The sequence below is a fragment of the Coregonus clupeaformis genome, chromosome 30 (genome assembly GCF_020615455.1).
Source record: "Coregonus clupeaformis isolate EN_2021a chromosome 30, ASM2061545v1, whole genome shotgun sequence".
NCBI classification, from domain to species: domain Eukaryota; kingdom Metazoa; phylum Chordata; class Actinopteri; order Salmoniformes; family Salmonidae; genus Coregonus; species Coregonus clupeaformis.
The window spans coordinates 3,985,449-4,001,273 of record NC_059221.1 but is presented as its reverse complement, the minus strand read 5'-3'; the positions used below and the strand labels follow the sequence as shown (position 1 = coordinate 4,001,273).

At 43.4% G+C, this 15,825-nt stretch overlaps 1 protein-coding gene across 1 annotated transcript; it reads right to left on the bottom strand.

Annotated features, from left to right (window-relative positions):
* Positions 1-2,188: 2,188 nt before the first annotated feature.
* On the bottom strand, positions 2,189-11,041 carry LOC123482281 (monoglyceride lipase-like). Its single transcript, XM_045209377.1, has 3 exons — positions 10,606-11,041; positions 9,277-9,421; positions 2,189-2,315 (listed from the first exon to the last, which is right to left on the bottom strand). The coding sequence occupies exons 2-3, from the start codon at positions 9,399-9,401 to the stop codon at positions 2,189-2,191; spliced, it is 252 nt and encodes an 83-aa protein (XP_045065312.1). The 5' UTR covers positions 9,402-9,421; positions 10,606-11,041.
* Positions 11,042-15,825: the final 4,784 nt, after the last annotated feature.

Here is a 15,825-nt window from a genome sequence, read left to right as displayed (position 1 = left end):
CTACGGTCACAAGACCCAGGCCTCCTAATTGTCCCTAGAATTTCTAAGCAAACAGCGGGAGGCAGGGCTTTCTCCTATAGATCTCCATTTTTATGGAACAGTCTGCCTACCCATGTGAGAGACGCAGACTCGGTCTCAACCTTTAAGTCTTTACTGAAGACTTATCTCTTCAGTAGGTCATATGATTGAGTGTAGTCTGGCCCAGGAGTGTGAAGGTGAACGGAAAGGCTCTGGAGCAACGAACAGCCCTTGCTGTCTCTGCCAGGCCGGTTCCCCTCTCCACTGGGGTTCTCTGCCTCTAGCCCTGTTGCAGGGGCTGAGTCACTGGCTTGCTGGTGCTCTTTCATGCCGTCCCTGGGAGGGGTGCGTCACTTGAGTGGGTTGAGTTACTGACGTGATCTTCCTGTCTGGGTTGGCGCCCCCCTTGGTTTGTGCTGTGGTGGAGACCTCTGTGGGCTATACTCGGCCTTGTCTCAGGATTGTAAGTTGGTGGTTGAGGATATCCCTCTAGTGGTGCGGGGGGCTGTGCTTTGGCAGAGTGGGTGGGGTTATATCCTTCCTGTTTGGCCCTGTCCGGGGTTTCTTCGGATGGGGCCACAGTGTCTCCGGACCGCTCCTGTCTCAGCCTCCAGTATTTATGCTGCAGTAGTTTATGTGTCGGGGGGCTGGGGTTAGTTGGTTATACCTGGAGTACTTCTCCTGTCTTATCCAGTGTCCTGTGTGAATTTAAGTATGCTCTCTCTAATTCTCTCGTTCTCTCTTTCTCTCTGAGAACCTGAGCCCTAGGACCATACGTCAGGACTACCGGGCATGATGACACCTTGCTGTCCCCAGTCCGCCTGGCCTTGCTGCTATTCCAGTTTCAACTGTTCTGCCTGCGGTTACGAAACCCCTACCTGTCCCAGACCTGCTGTTTTCAACTCCTAATGATCGGCTATGAAAAGCCAACTGAGAGACCTGAGCCCTAGGACCATACGTCGGGACTACCGGCCGTGGTGACTCCTTGCTGTCCCCAGTCCGCCTGGCCTTGCTGCTATTCCAGTTTCAACTGTTCTGCCTGCGGTTATGGAACCCCTACCTGTCCCAGACCTGCTGTTTTCAACTCTTAATGATCGGCTATGAAAAGCCAACTGAGATTTATTCCTGATTATTATTTGACCATGCTTGTCACTTATGAACATTTTTGAACATCTTGGCATGGTTCTGTTATAATCTTCACCCGGCACAGCCAGAAGAGGACTGGCCACCCCTCATAGCCTGGTTCCTCTCTAGGTTTCTTCCTAGGTTTTCGCCTTTCTAGGGAGTTTTTCCTAGCCACCGTGCTTCTACACCTGCATTACTAGCTGTTTGGGGTTTTAGGCTGGGTTTCTGTACAGCACTTCGAGATATTAGCTGATGTAAGAAGGGCTATATAAAATAAAATTGATTGATTGATTGATTGACTTATGGTGATAAAAGCTTCCACTGATATTGGATGCTCATTGGTGTCTGTCAGGTGATGCCGTTCTTCGTTCCTCTGCAGTGAAGGGTGTGTGCGTCAAAAATCCCACTCTCACCTAGTGATTCAATATTTCAGTTATTACTTTGAAACTCAATGGAAAAATATTTGACTGTCGTAGACAAAATACACCAATTTCCATTGAAAACTACATTTATTAACACCATCCTCATTACTTAGTTTAGTAACCTTAGAATAATACCATATTTATGTCAAGTTTTACTTTGATAAAATATTAATGATTAAAGGTCTCTGTGGAGTGGTGTACGCTAACATCCTAAGATCTGTCACTCAATAGATTGGAGGGAAACACAGAGAGTTCCAACTCTCATTTGGAGTTGACTTCAAAGCTTTTGCTCAACTACAACCTGCTCTATTTCACCATGTGACACTCACTGAAAGTCACCATTTCCGTTCTAAACAAACTGTTAGTCTTGTGAGCCAGGCTGATCTCGCCAGCTTACATAAATGGTTCGCTACGCTAATCAGTCTGGTAATACTAGGCTACCAAACTGTCCCATCGAAACAAATATATTGTCAGGGTATAACTTTTTGTTGTTTGTTAGGTTTCTACTGGTATTTTACTAGCAGGAAATTATGTGCTTCCAATGGGTAGGACTTCTCCAGTATTTCTTGTGGCAATTTCTGTACCGTAAAATAAGTGCTACCCCTGTGGCTCTGTAAGCGGTGCTACAGGGTGTTTGACTCACCATGGTCGTGTGCAAAGACAAGCAGAGACTGTTTTTTAAGGGTCTGGCCAATCTCATCGTACGGCCCGCAATGCTCCCCTGCCCCGTGGGCCACGAACACCAGAGCCCTGCAGGAAACGAGGAAGGAGAGTGAAGTCAGTCACATTACGTGCAAACAAGCACATGGACACACATTAACAACACAAAAACAACAACATCCTCGTGATCACCATCAAGGGCTTTCATCCGAATAAAACATCCCACATCCTCCAGTAATAGCAGTTATCAGATCTGCGCCACACCCTTGTTTGCCCACAGAGCAGCAGAGTTAACTGGAACCAGACAGAGGACTAATCTCTAAAAACAGACACATAGCCATAGGAAAGAGCAGGAAACCAACCCAGCTTGCCAGTGCTGCTTTAGTTCCTGCTTATAACCAGTTTACAAAACTGAGTGAAGCGCTCAGTCAGTGGCAATTAGCCTGAATGTGTTCAGAGAAGGAGATGTGAAAGGAAGAGTGAGAGTAGCTGTTCATTTATCTTCATTAGTCTCTCTGTTAGAGTTTCTCTCTCTTTCATTCTCTCGTTCTTATTTCAGAGCCTCCGGCTGGCTAGAGCTTCCCATGCACTTGTTGGCTAAGAAGGAGTTTCTCAAAGACTGCCTTTGTGTGAACATAATGTTCCCAACACACATGGGACAGTAGGACTTCTATAGAGCTAATCTCAGTGGATTGTGGCGAGTATATTCAGTGTCTTGAGAATGGTAGTGGGGAGTCAAAATTATCTCCCTCTCTTTCTTCCTCCCTCCCTCAATCTCTCCTTCTCCCTCGCCAAGGAATTTGAAACCCACTTGTCTCTCAGAATGTGGCTTATAACCAGGCTTATCAAATGCAGACTCTAGCCTGAACATCAAGTTTTCCCACAACATGAAACAAGCCAAGATGATAATCCTCTTTATGGGATGCAGACTGAACTCTGTTTTATAGCACACTGACTGATATCCATCATGAATAAATTCATTCCCACAAACACAATAAGACTGGTCAATCTGTATGGCATATCAAGCCGCACGTGTGTGGTCGAGGTAGGGAGAGGTTGTAAATGGGCCAGGGCCTGAACAATGGCATTTTAATCAGATTAAGGGACTAAGCTAAGTGTGTGTGTGTGTGTGTGTGTGTGTGTGTGTGTGTGTGAGTGTGTGTGAGAGAGAGAGTAGCAGAGAAGTGAGAGAGAGCCTAAAAACAGTAAGACAAACATTCAAGCCATCCTTGTTTGGTAAAGAAATTATTGTAATCCTGATTCCATTGTGGTCAACATCAATAGTGGAATGACCCACTTAACTACATGCAGAGTGTGTGTGTGTGTGTGTGTGTGTGTGAGGACACGTTTTAATATACTTGTGAGTACCAAAAGTCCAAGAATAGCAAACCAACAAAAATACAGAGAAGTGAGGACATTTTGCCGGTCCTCACTTGTAAAAAGGCTATTTTAGGTTTAGGGGTTAGGGTTAGAATTAGGAATTTTATTTTTCACATGCGCCGAATACAACAGGTGAACTGCTTACTTACAGTGAAATGCTTACTTACAAGTCCTTAACCAACAATGCAGTTTTAAGATAAATAAGTGTTAAGTAAACAATAGATAAGTAAAAAATAAAAGCAGTAAAATAACAGTGAAAATAACAGTAGCGAGGCTACATACAGGGGGTACCGGTACAGAGTCAATTGGCGGGGGCACCGGTTTGTCTAGGTAATTGAGGTAATATGTACATGTAGGTATAGTTAAAGTGACTATGCATAGATAATAAACAGAGAGTAGCAGCAGCGTAAAAGAGGGGGTGGGGGGGACAATGCAAATAGTCTGGGTAGCCATTTGATTAGCTTCTTCAGGAGTCTTATGGCTTGGGGGTAGAAGCTGTTAAGAAGCCTTTTGGACCTAGACTTGGCGCTCCGGTACCGCTTGCCGTGTGGTAGCAGAGAGGACAGTCTGACTAAGGTGGCTGGAGTCTTTGACCATTTTTAGGGCCTTCCTCTGACACCGCCTGGTATAGAGGTCCTGGATGGCAGGAAGCTTGGCCCCAGTGATGTGCTGGGCCGTACGCACTACCCTCTGTAGTGCCTTGCAGTCGGAGGCCGAGCAGTTGCCATACCAGGCAGTAATGCAACCAGTCAGGATGCTCTCGATGGTACAGCTGTAGAACTTTTTGAGGATCTGAGGACCCATGCCAAATCTTTTCAGTCTCCTGAAGGGGGAATAGGCTTTGTCGTGCCTTCTTCACGACTGTCTTGGTGTGTTTGGACCATGATAGTTTGTTGGTGATGTGGACACCAAGGAACTTGCAAGCTCTCAACCTGCTCCTCTACAGCCCCGTCGATGAGAATGGGGGCGTGCTCAGTCCTCTTTTTCCTGTAGTCCACAATCATCTTAAAAATATATATATTTCACCTTTATTTAACCATGTAAGCCAGTTGAGAACAAGTTCTCATTTACAACTGCGACCTGGCCAAGATAAAGCAAAGCTGTGTGGTAAAAACAACAACAACACAGAGTTACATATGACATCTCCTTTGTCTTAATCACGTTGAGGGAGAGGTTGTTATCCTGGCACCACACGGCCAGGTCTCTGACCTTCTCCCTATAGGCTGTCTCATCGTTGTCGCTGATCAGGCCTACCACTGTTGTGTCGTCTGCAAACTTAATGATGGTGTTGGAGTCGTGCCTGGCCATGCAGTCATGGGTGAACAGGGAGTACAGGAGGGGACTGAGCACGCACCCCTGAGGGGCCCCCGTGTTGAGGATCAGCGTGGCAGATGTGTTGTTACCAACCCTTACCATCTGGGGGCGGACCGTCAGGAAGTCCAGGATCCAGTTGCAGAGGGAGGTGTTTAGTCCTAGGGTCCTTAGCTTAGTGATGAGCTTTGAAGGCACTATGGTGTTGAACGCTGAGATGTAGTCAATGAATAGCATTCTCACGTAGGTGTTCTTTTTGTCCAGGTGGGAAAGGGCAGTGTGGAGTGCAATAGAGATTGCATCATCTGTGGATCTGTTGGGGCGGTATGGAAATTGGAGTGGGTCTAGGGCAGGGGTGTCAAACGTCCGGCCCGGATCAGGCCCGCAAACGGGTTTAATCCGGCCCGCGAGATGATTTTGAAAAAAAAAACACAATTGCTATTGCGCCATCCAGTGGACGCAATTGGAACAGCAGTTTATTTTATTGAAAAATTGCAGCGCATTTTTATACTTTACCATATATATTTGGTAAAGTATAAAAATGCGCTGCAATTTTTCAATAAAATAAACTGCTGTTCCAATTGCGTCCACTGGATGGCGCAATAGCAATTGTGTTAAGCAAGCAAACTGTTTATACCGGGGCAGAGCAAGTAGGTCAAGCACGTGCAGCCAATGAGCTACTTTGTTTTGCCCGCGATATTTATTACGGCTTCTACTTTTAACATTATGTGCTTTGGCACCCTCATTGCCCCAATATGTCTCTGTCAAAAAAGAGAAAAGTGGACGCAGAGTGCAGAGTGTTCCAAGAAAAATGGTCATCCTATTTATTCACGGAATTGAATGGGAAAGCTGTATGTTTGGTGTGTTCAGAGCATGTTGCAGTGCTGAAAGAATATAACCTTCGTCGCCACTATGTGAGTCTTCATGCCGACAGATATGACAACTTTCAAGGACAGCAGAGATGAGAGAAGGTGAATGAACTGTTGGCGGGTCTGAAGAAACAGCAGTCTGTGTTTACTCACAGCCGAGACATCAGTGACGCTGCAGTGAAAGCTAGCTACCTCATTGCTAATGAAATCGCAGTGGCTTCAAAACCATTTAGTGAGGGTGAATTCGTAAAAACATGCATGATGAAGGCAGCGGAGATTGTGTGCCCTGAAAAGCGGCAGGCTTTTGCAAATATCAGCCTGACAAGAAACACAGTTGCAGACAGGATTTCCCATCTTTCAGTGGATTTGGACAGCCAGTTGAAGCAAAAAGTAAAGTCATTTATTGCGTTTTCGGATGCAATTGATGAAAGCACGGACATTACAGATGTTGCACAACTGGCCATTTTCATCCGCGGAGTTGATGACACATTGACCGTCACGAGGAGTTCGTGGAGTTGGTGCCGATGACAGATACAACGACAGCAGCTGATATTTTTACCGCACTCGTCGGCGCGCTGGACAGGGTCGGAGTGGACTGGTCCCGCGCTGTCAGCCTGGCTACAGATGGTGCGCCCTCAATGATGGGAAAAAAGCAGGCGTTGTGACAAAGTTCAGAGACAAAGTGCAATCTGCAAATGGAGGACGTGATTTTTTGACTTTTCACTGTATTTTGCACCAGGAGGCTTTGTGTTGCAAGTCATTAAAGATGGATAACGTCATGAAGGTGGTCATCCAAACTGTTAATTTCATCCGATCCAGAAGCCTGAATCACCGTCAATTTGACAGCCTTCTCAGAGAGAAAGACCACATCTATGGCCTGCCATACCACACTGAGGTAAGATGGTTAAGCCGAGGTGCTGTGCTGAGGCGTTTCTTTGATTTACGAGAAGAAATTGAACAGTTCATGGAAGAAAAGGGCAAACCAGTGTTAGAATTTCATTCCGCAGAATGGATGCAGGACCTTGCATTTATGGTGGATGTTACAGAGCACCTGAATAACTTGAACAAACAGCTGCAAGGGCGCAACAAAGTTGTCACGCAGTATTATGACAGCATACGTTCTTTCAAGTTGAAGCTGTCATTGTGGGAGACACAACTTGCCGGTGGTGATGCAGCTCACTTCCCCTGTCTGAAAAATTTGTGCGCGACCCAACATGTGGCAGACATGAAGGGGTTCAAAGATAAAATAACGGGACTGTTACGGGAGTTTGAGCAACGCTTTCAGATTTATGTTTATATGTTTTTATGTTGATGTGCTATTGTTTTTATTTTATTTGTATATTTAACCTATTCTTGACTCTGTGGTTCTTGCACTTGTTTGGGGAACAGGATTTCATTATTTTTATCTACATTTCTGCCTGAGAAATGACACCCTGATATAGTTCTGTGATCTGTGATATACTTCTGTTAATCACTGAGGCATTGTGTGTTTGTGTGTTCTTTTTCTTTAGAATTTTCAAATAAACTTGACGTGTTTTATGATTAATAGTGATGTTGTGCTTGTACTATTTTGGAAACACTGTCCTCAGGCTCCAGCTTTATGTTGTATGTTGATCGTATTAAAACAAAGAAAACAATCTGAAGTTGTTGTTTTTAAGTTATATATACCATGATTTTTACGGTCCGGCCCACTTGGGAATAGATTTTCCTCCATGTGGCCCCTGAGCTAAAATGAGTTTGACACCCCTGGTCTAGGGTTTCTGGGATAATGGTGTTGATGTGAGCCATGACCAGCCTTTCAAAGCACTTCATGGCTACAGACGTGAGTGCTACGGGTCTGTAGTCATTTAGGCAGGTTACCTTAGTGTTCTTGGGCACAGGGACTATGAAAATGTCAGTGAAGACACTTGCCAGTTGGTCAGTGCATGCTCTGAGTACACGTCCTGGTAAAACGTCCCATAATGTCATCATAATATATACACAAACTGTTCCGAACTGTTCCGGATGGGAAGCATGCAGATGCCTTTACCCTCTATATGCCCAGTCAGTGATGTCATCAATGGACATGTATGGCAGAAATGGCATGTAGTTGACGTTACAACACATTTTTAAACAAACATTTATTTTATTTTAGTCTAACTTTTAAAACCTAAGGGGCTGGATCTCACAAAATCATAAAGGGGAGAATCCAAAGCTTGTAGAAATGTATACCAAATGTTCATTTTTATAGATGATGCCACCACATAAAATATATTTTTCTCTGCTTTTCCCACCCTCATATGAGATGCCAAATACTAGCCTCCAGTCTAAACTATAGCTCTAAACAAACAGTGCGCTACTATAAACTGACCCACACTACTGTTAGTAGAAGTTATTCAGTTAGCAGTACTCTAGGGACCGGTGGTAACCATAGTAACAGCACCTGCAGTAAGACTGTGCTGCTGAGGAGGATGAATGTTTGCCGCAGTAACAGCCGCTAGACCACAGTGCAGGCATGTAAATGGTTGTTGTTGTTGTGTGAGATGTGGGTGTACTGTACTTACTGTACTGTGCCATTGGACTAGCCTGCACTCTGTCTGCACTGACTAACGTTGATTGAATTAGGTTCATACACTAGCAGTGACATTCTGTAGCCTAGCCTATGACAGGAGCAGTGAGTGTGATCTGAGACAGATTCTCAATCCACCCACAAACAAGGGACATGTTCACTTGTTTATAGAGAAGTAAAACCACAAACACCCTGTCAGAGCTAGGGTGAGTCAGTTGTAGGCTACTGCAAGTTCCATGGTTTGACGTGACACTAGCCTGACTACAGTCCAGATGTTGTGTGCCTCTCTGTTTCCAGGGCCAACTCTCTGTCTCTGATGTATTGGAGTCTGTTCCATTTTAAATGGTGTTATGGGGTGAGGGGGCTGGGCCAAGCACAGGAGCTTAATAACTTACTGGCATAATAACTTACTGTATGGAAAACATTAGGTTCTATCTTATTTACGTCTGACAGTCTCTAGCAGGCTGGTGTAGCCTCGAAAATATATTCTCTCTGTGGACAATGTTACTTTTTATTATAGGATACAAAGCAGTGGACGTTCTATTAAATAATAAATGCATTGTTTATCATTTCAGAAATGCATGCACAACCTCCGGACATGGAGGTGATGAAAACAATTTTTATTTATTTTACCTTTATTTAACTAGGCAAGTCAGTTAAGAACAAATTCTTATTTACAATGACGGCCTACACCGGCCAAACCCGGACGACACTGGGCCAATTGTGCGCCACCCTATCTCCCAATCACCGCGGGTTGTGAAACTGCCTGGAAGCGAACCAGGGGGTCTGTAATGACGCCTCAAGCACTGAGGTGCAGTGCCTTAGACCGCTGCGCCACTCGGGAGCCCAGTGGCGCAGCGCCAATGTCGTCGTCTTCGATCATCCACCCTATTTTATGGATTATGCCTCGTTTTACACATCACATGACATTTCTTCCACTGACCTTGGGGGGCCTTCCGGCTCCCAGTAGCGGCAGAACAAGTGCTGTCCGTCGGCGTTGACGATGTGCTGCAGGTCGGCGTACGGAACACCTTGCGGAGTCCGCCGCGGAGCTCCTGGTTCGGGCATTGAGGCGCCGAGGACCCACTCTGCAACATAAACACGGAGCACGGATATTAGGTCGGTGCTGTACATGTAGGACAGACTGGCGAAAAACAAGCAAGTGACCAAGACATTCATTGTTTGCTATCTTTCATTCATTTGCCGGTTGGCGAGTGGTCAGCAGCAAGTGATTCCGCCGTTTCGAAGGAATGCTTTCAATTCAATACAGCGACCTACGTCACGGAACTATAAGCCTATGTTCAACTCGCCTCTCCCCGGGTGACTGTGGTCACGTTCACGCTCCACCACAACCCCTCCCCCTTCACGCGCAGCAGCTGACTTTTATGGCAATAGCAAGTGCACATTAAATGGATAGCCATTTAGTCTTATATTACAGTAACAACAGGCAGTGCTTGACTTGGGCAGGAGCTCACCGGAGCTGAGTATCGGCACCTCAGATGTTCTACTGCTTGAGCAGAATATTAGCTCAAAAGTATTGTGGAGCTCCTGCACCAATTATAAACTGTACCGGCACCCAAAATGATAATCGGAACCTATTTCAGTCCAAGTCAAGCACTGACAATAGGCTACAGTGCAGTCCAGGTGACTGAATGTAGGCTACATAATGAATGTAGTGCAAAAGAGGCTGTCAGTAAAATTGAACCGCGGTCTAGTTTGACTATAGCCTAATAATAACCTATATCAAGTTGATGTAGGTTTGTGATACCAAATATAAATGTTATCCAATGTGCGCCTTGGAATAGCCTATGGGTCAATTAACTATTGATGGCAGTGCCTCTGATAAGCCATAAATAGTGGTGACTACAGTCTCAAGGGACATGAGGTGACACTGTCGACGACACTAACAGTTCTAGCACTGTCGAAAGTGGGGTCAAATAGCATACACAAGAGATACATATAGCCAGAAATGCTAGAAACACTTTTGATGTTATTTTTGCCAGCCTGTGTCAAAAATATGGGTCCACAGTCTACATCTGAATATTGTTTCAACAGATAAAATGTTGCTACTTATAACAATGTAGCAAAACGTTAAATTTTTGTGATTTAACTGGCATACCTGTCACATTTGTTACATTATTATTAGTAGGAACATTGTATCTGTTGAATAATATTCAATATTCAGAGGTGGACAGTAAACTCGGCTGAGATAACAAGACGAAATGGTCTCGTTTTTATAATGATAATGACTGGCAAAAAAAAGTTGACCAACCTTATGTCCTGAAAGGTCTGTCAAGTTTCTGCTGTCTCACACACGGCTCTCTCTCTTCCTTCTCTGCGCTTTCGGTTGAAGTTGCGTGGCCGCTTGTAGGTAATGCGTGCGAGAGGAAACGCCAAATACTCACACTGACTGAAACCCGTTTACAGGAGGCGGATGGAGCTTCACGTACTAGACCAAAACGCCTCTTGTCCTGCTCTCTCTCTCAATCCACACGTGTTCTTCATGTCCACAGCAGAACTGGTATTAGCTAGAGGTTCTGAGAACAGAGAATAGGTGATGAAGATTGATTATGTTTGGCCAGGGGCCCAGAATAAACCCATCCGTTTGTTATTAAATACTGGATTTGGCCAGTTCCAATTATAGATTGTTATGGTTGTGCAACTCTGGAACATTAGATATTCAGCTTTTTTTCTATGGAAATCTAATGAGCGCTCTCTTTCTCACACACAGAGATACACACAAACCCACACACATGTACAGAGAGAGAGAGAGAAATAAAGAAAACATTCATGCATGAATACATACACAGTGAAATATGCAGATAAACTAGAATGAACCAGTGTTTTGACACTATTATTGCCTTATCCACCATTATGTCCTCATTGACTCTTGAGTGTCCTTGAAGTAATAACAGGTAAGTTACATACTAAGAATTTAAGAAAAACATTAAGGTACAGAAAGGAGAAAAGTGAAGTTACTGTGATGCCCTGGAATGGTGTACATGGATCTGGGTGTGGACATTGTAGGCTAATGCATTATGATCCAGAAACATGATATCAAATCACATAGATATTTGGGGCCACCCTGCACATAACGTCAGCGGCCCCATACTGAGTTTTCTAAAGTTAATGTCACTTCCTGTTTCAACACAACCAGCACCCACAACAGTTTCACAACATAGTCTCTGCACAATGCTTTAGAGAGGCTTAGGTCAGAGGCTTTGTAGTCCAAACACCTCTTGACGCTTTCAGAGAAGGCTTTTCAGGATCTATCAGTATAACTTGACTGATCACTCGTAAAACGTTCCGACTGTAGTGTGTGTGTTCCCTGACCAACTACCATAAACATGAAATCTCCATGTGGCGCTGTAGAAGAGTCACTCTTGCAACTAAACACTAAATATATCAAATCAAAGTTTATTGGTTGTGTACACAGATTTACAGGTGTTATAACAGGTGCAGCAAAATGCTTATGTTACTAGCTGGCTCCATTAGTGCAGTAGAATGTCTAGCAAATGCAATACAAATACACAAATAATCTAAAAATCTAAAACAAGAAATCAAGAAATGTCAGAATGAGTCCAATTAACAATCCAAGTAGACACGTATATTAGTGTGAGCAGTGTCAGAATCCAGAATAAAAATATAAATATGTGGTGTGTATAAACAGTATATAATTTGGAAAAGAAAATGGTATGTACAGTAGTAGGTATATTAGGATGAGTTATGTCAAGAATACAGTATATACATACACAGTGAGTAAACAACAGTGTATAAACAATATATGACGTGGCCAGTGTTCAATGTCTCTCTATACATGGGGCATTAGTCTCAAGGTGCAGGGCAGAGTACCGGGAAGGTACAGTGGGGAAAAAAAGTATTTAGTCAGCCACCAATTGTGCAAGTTCTCCCACTTAAAAAGATGAGAGAGGCCTGTAATTTTCATCATAGGTACACGTCAACTATGACAGACAAATTGAGAGAGAAAAAATCCAGAAAATCACATTGTAGGATTTTTAATGAATTTATTTGCAAATTATGGTGGAAAATAAGTATTTGGTCACCTACAAACAAGCAAGATTTCTGGCTCTCACAGACCTGTAACTTCTTCTTTAAGAGGCTCCTCTGTCCTCCACTCGTTACCTGTATTAATGGCACCTGTTTGAACTTGTTATCAGTATAAAAGACACCTGTCCACAACCTCAAACAGTCACACTCCAAACTCCACTATGGCCAAGACCAAATAGCTGTCAAAGGACACCAGAAACAAAATTGTAGACCTGCACCAGGCTGGGAAGACTGAATCTGCAATAGGTAAGCAGCTTGGTTTGAAGAAATCAACTGTGGGAGCAATTATTAGGAAATGGAAGACATACAAGACCACTGATAATCTCCCTCGATCTGGGGCTCCACGCAAGATCTCACCCCGTGGCGTCAAAATGATCACAAGAACGGTGAGCAAAAATCCCAGAACCACACGGGGGGACCTAGTGAATGACCTGCAGAGAGCTGGGACCAAAGTAACAAAGCCTACCATCAGTAACACACTATGCCACCAGGGACTCAAATCCTGCAGTGCCAGATGTGTCCCCCTGCTTAAGCCAGTACATGTCCAGGCCCGTCTGACGTTTGCTAGAGTGCATTTGGATGATCCAGAAGAGGATTGGGAGAATGTCATATGGTCAGATGAAACCAAAATAGAACTTTTTGGTAAAAACTCAACTTGTCGTGTTTAGAGGACAAAGAATGCTGAGTTGCATGGGGCCATGTATCGTGAGATTTTGAGTGAAAACCTCCTTCCATCAGCAAGGGCATTGAAGATGAAACGTGGCTGGGTCTTTCAGCATGACAATGATCCCAAACACACCTGCCCGGGCAACGAAGGAGTGGCTTCGTAAGAAGCATTTCAAGGTCCTGGAGTGGCCTAGCCAGTCTCCAGATCTCAACCCCATAGAAAATCTTTGGAGGGAGTTGAAAGTCCGTGTTGCCCAGCGACAGCCCCAAAACATCACTGCTCTAGAGGAGATCTGCATGGAGGAATGGGCCAAAATACCAGCAACAGTGTGTGAAAACCTTGTGAAGACTTACAGAAAACGTTTGACCTGTGTCATTGCCAACAAAGGGTATATAACAAAGTATTGAGAAACTTTTGTTATTGACCAAATACTTATATTCCACCATAATTTGCAAATAAATTCATTAAAAATCCTACAATGTGATTTTCTGGATTTTTTTCTTCTCATTTTGTCTGTCATAGTTGACGTGTACCTATGATGAAAATTACAGGCCTCTCTCATCTTTTTAAGTGGGAGAACTTGCACAATTGGTGGCTGACTAAATACTTTTTTCCCCCACTGTAGCTGGCTAGTGATGGCTGTTCAACAGTCTGATGGCCTGGTGATAGAAGCTGTTTCTCAGTCTCTCAATATCATGCAAATCATGCAGTCTTTTGTCACACTCTCTCATGACACTGTGCCTTGAAGAGATATTGGCAGCATGTATAATTGTTGACACTCTGAACACTGCCTTGGGTGGTAGAGCATGAGAGAACAACGTACCTATACATCATGCTTCTGCATCCTGAGCACAAGCTGTTAGCTACATCAGTAAATGAAGATTATATGACACAGCACATGCAGATACTATTGAACATTAAGTCATTATTTTGATTGACATTGAACATTTGACATTGAACTGATATACACTACCAGTCAAAAGTTTGGACACACCTACTCATTTGAGGGTTGTTCTTTATTTTTACTATTTTTTACATTGTAGAATAATAGTGAAGACATCAAAACTATGAAATAACACATATGGAATCATGTAGTAACCAAAAAAGTGTTAAACAAATCAAAATATATATTTTATATTTGAGATTCTTCAGCCACCCTTTGCCTTGATAACAGCTTTGCACACTCTTGGCATTCTCTCAACCAGCTTCATGAGTTAGTCAACTGGAATGCATTTCAATTAACAGGTGTGCCTTCTTAAAAGTGAATTTGTGGAATGTCTTTCCTTCTTAATGCATTTGAGCCAATCAGTTGTGTTGTGACAAGGTAGGGGGGGTATACAGAAGATAGCCCTATTTGGTAAAAGACCAAGTCCATATTATGGCAAGAACAGCTCAAAAAAGCAAAGAGAAACGACAGTCCATCATTACTTTCAGACATGAAGGTCAGTCAATACGGAACATTTCAAGAACTTTGAAAGTTTCTTCAAGTGGTCGCAAAAACCATCAAGCGCTATGATGAAACTGGCTCTCATGAGGACCACCACAGGAATGGAAGACCCAGAGTTACCTCTGCTGCATAGGATAAGTTCATTAGAGTTACCAGCCTCCGAAATTGCAGCCCAAATAAATGCTTCACAGAGTTCAAGTAACAGACACATCTCAACATCAACTGTTCAGAGGAGACCGTGTTAATCAGGCTTTCATGGTCAAATTGCTGCAAAGAAACCACTACTAAAGGACACCAATAAGAAGAAGAGACTTGCTTGGGCCAAGACACACGAGCAATGGACATTAGACCGGTGGAAATGTGTCCTTTGGTCTGGAGTCCAAATTGGAGATTTTTGGTTCCAACCTACGTGGCCTTGTGAGACGCGGTGTGGGTGAACGGATGATCTCTTCATGTGTATTTCCCACCATAAAGCATGGAGCCATGCTGGTGACACTGTCTGTGATTTATTTAGAATTCAAGGCACACTTAACCAGCATGGCTACCACAGCATTCTGCAACGATACGCCATCCCATCTGGTTTGGGCTTAGTGGGACTATCATTTGTTTTTCAACAGGACAATGACCCAACACACCTCCAGGCTGTGTAAGGGCTATTTGACCAAGAAGGAGAGTGATGGAGTGCTGCATCAGATAACCTGGCCTCCACAATCCCCCGACCTCAACCCAATTGAGATGGTTTGGGATGAGTCGGACCGCAGAGTGAAGGAAAAGCAGCCAACAAGTGCTCAGCTTATGTGGGAACTCCTTCAAGACTGTTGGAAAAACATTCCAGGTGAAGCTGGTTGAGAGAATGCCAAGAGTGTGCAAAGCTGTCATCAAGGCAAAGGGTGGCTATTTGAAGAATCTCAAATATAACATATATTTTGATTAGTTTAACTCTTTTTGGGTTACTACATGATTTCATATTTGTTATTTCATAGTTTTGATGTCTTCACTATTATTCTACAATATAGAAAATTGTAAAAATAAAGAAAAACCTGGAATGAGTAGGTGTGTCCAAACTTTTGACTGGTACTGTAGATATGACTCTGAACACAATGCATCCCTGCAATATAGAGTCTAACGTGTATGTTGACAATCACAACAGATAGCTAACATTATTCTTCCTACAACAAATATATAGCTAGGAATGAAGAGGAACATGTTTTAATAACAAAAAAATATTTATTAACAATTTAAACAATAAATATAAAATAGTTTATTTAGCACAGAATATGTAAATATCTTTCAATATAAAAGTTTCCCCA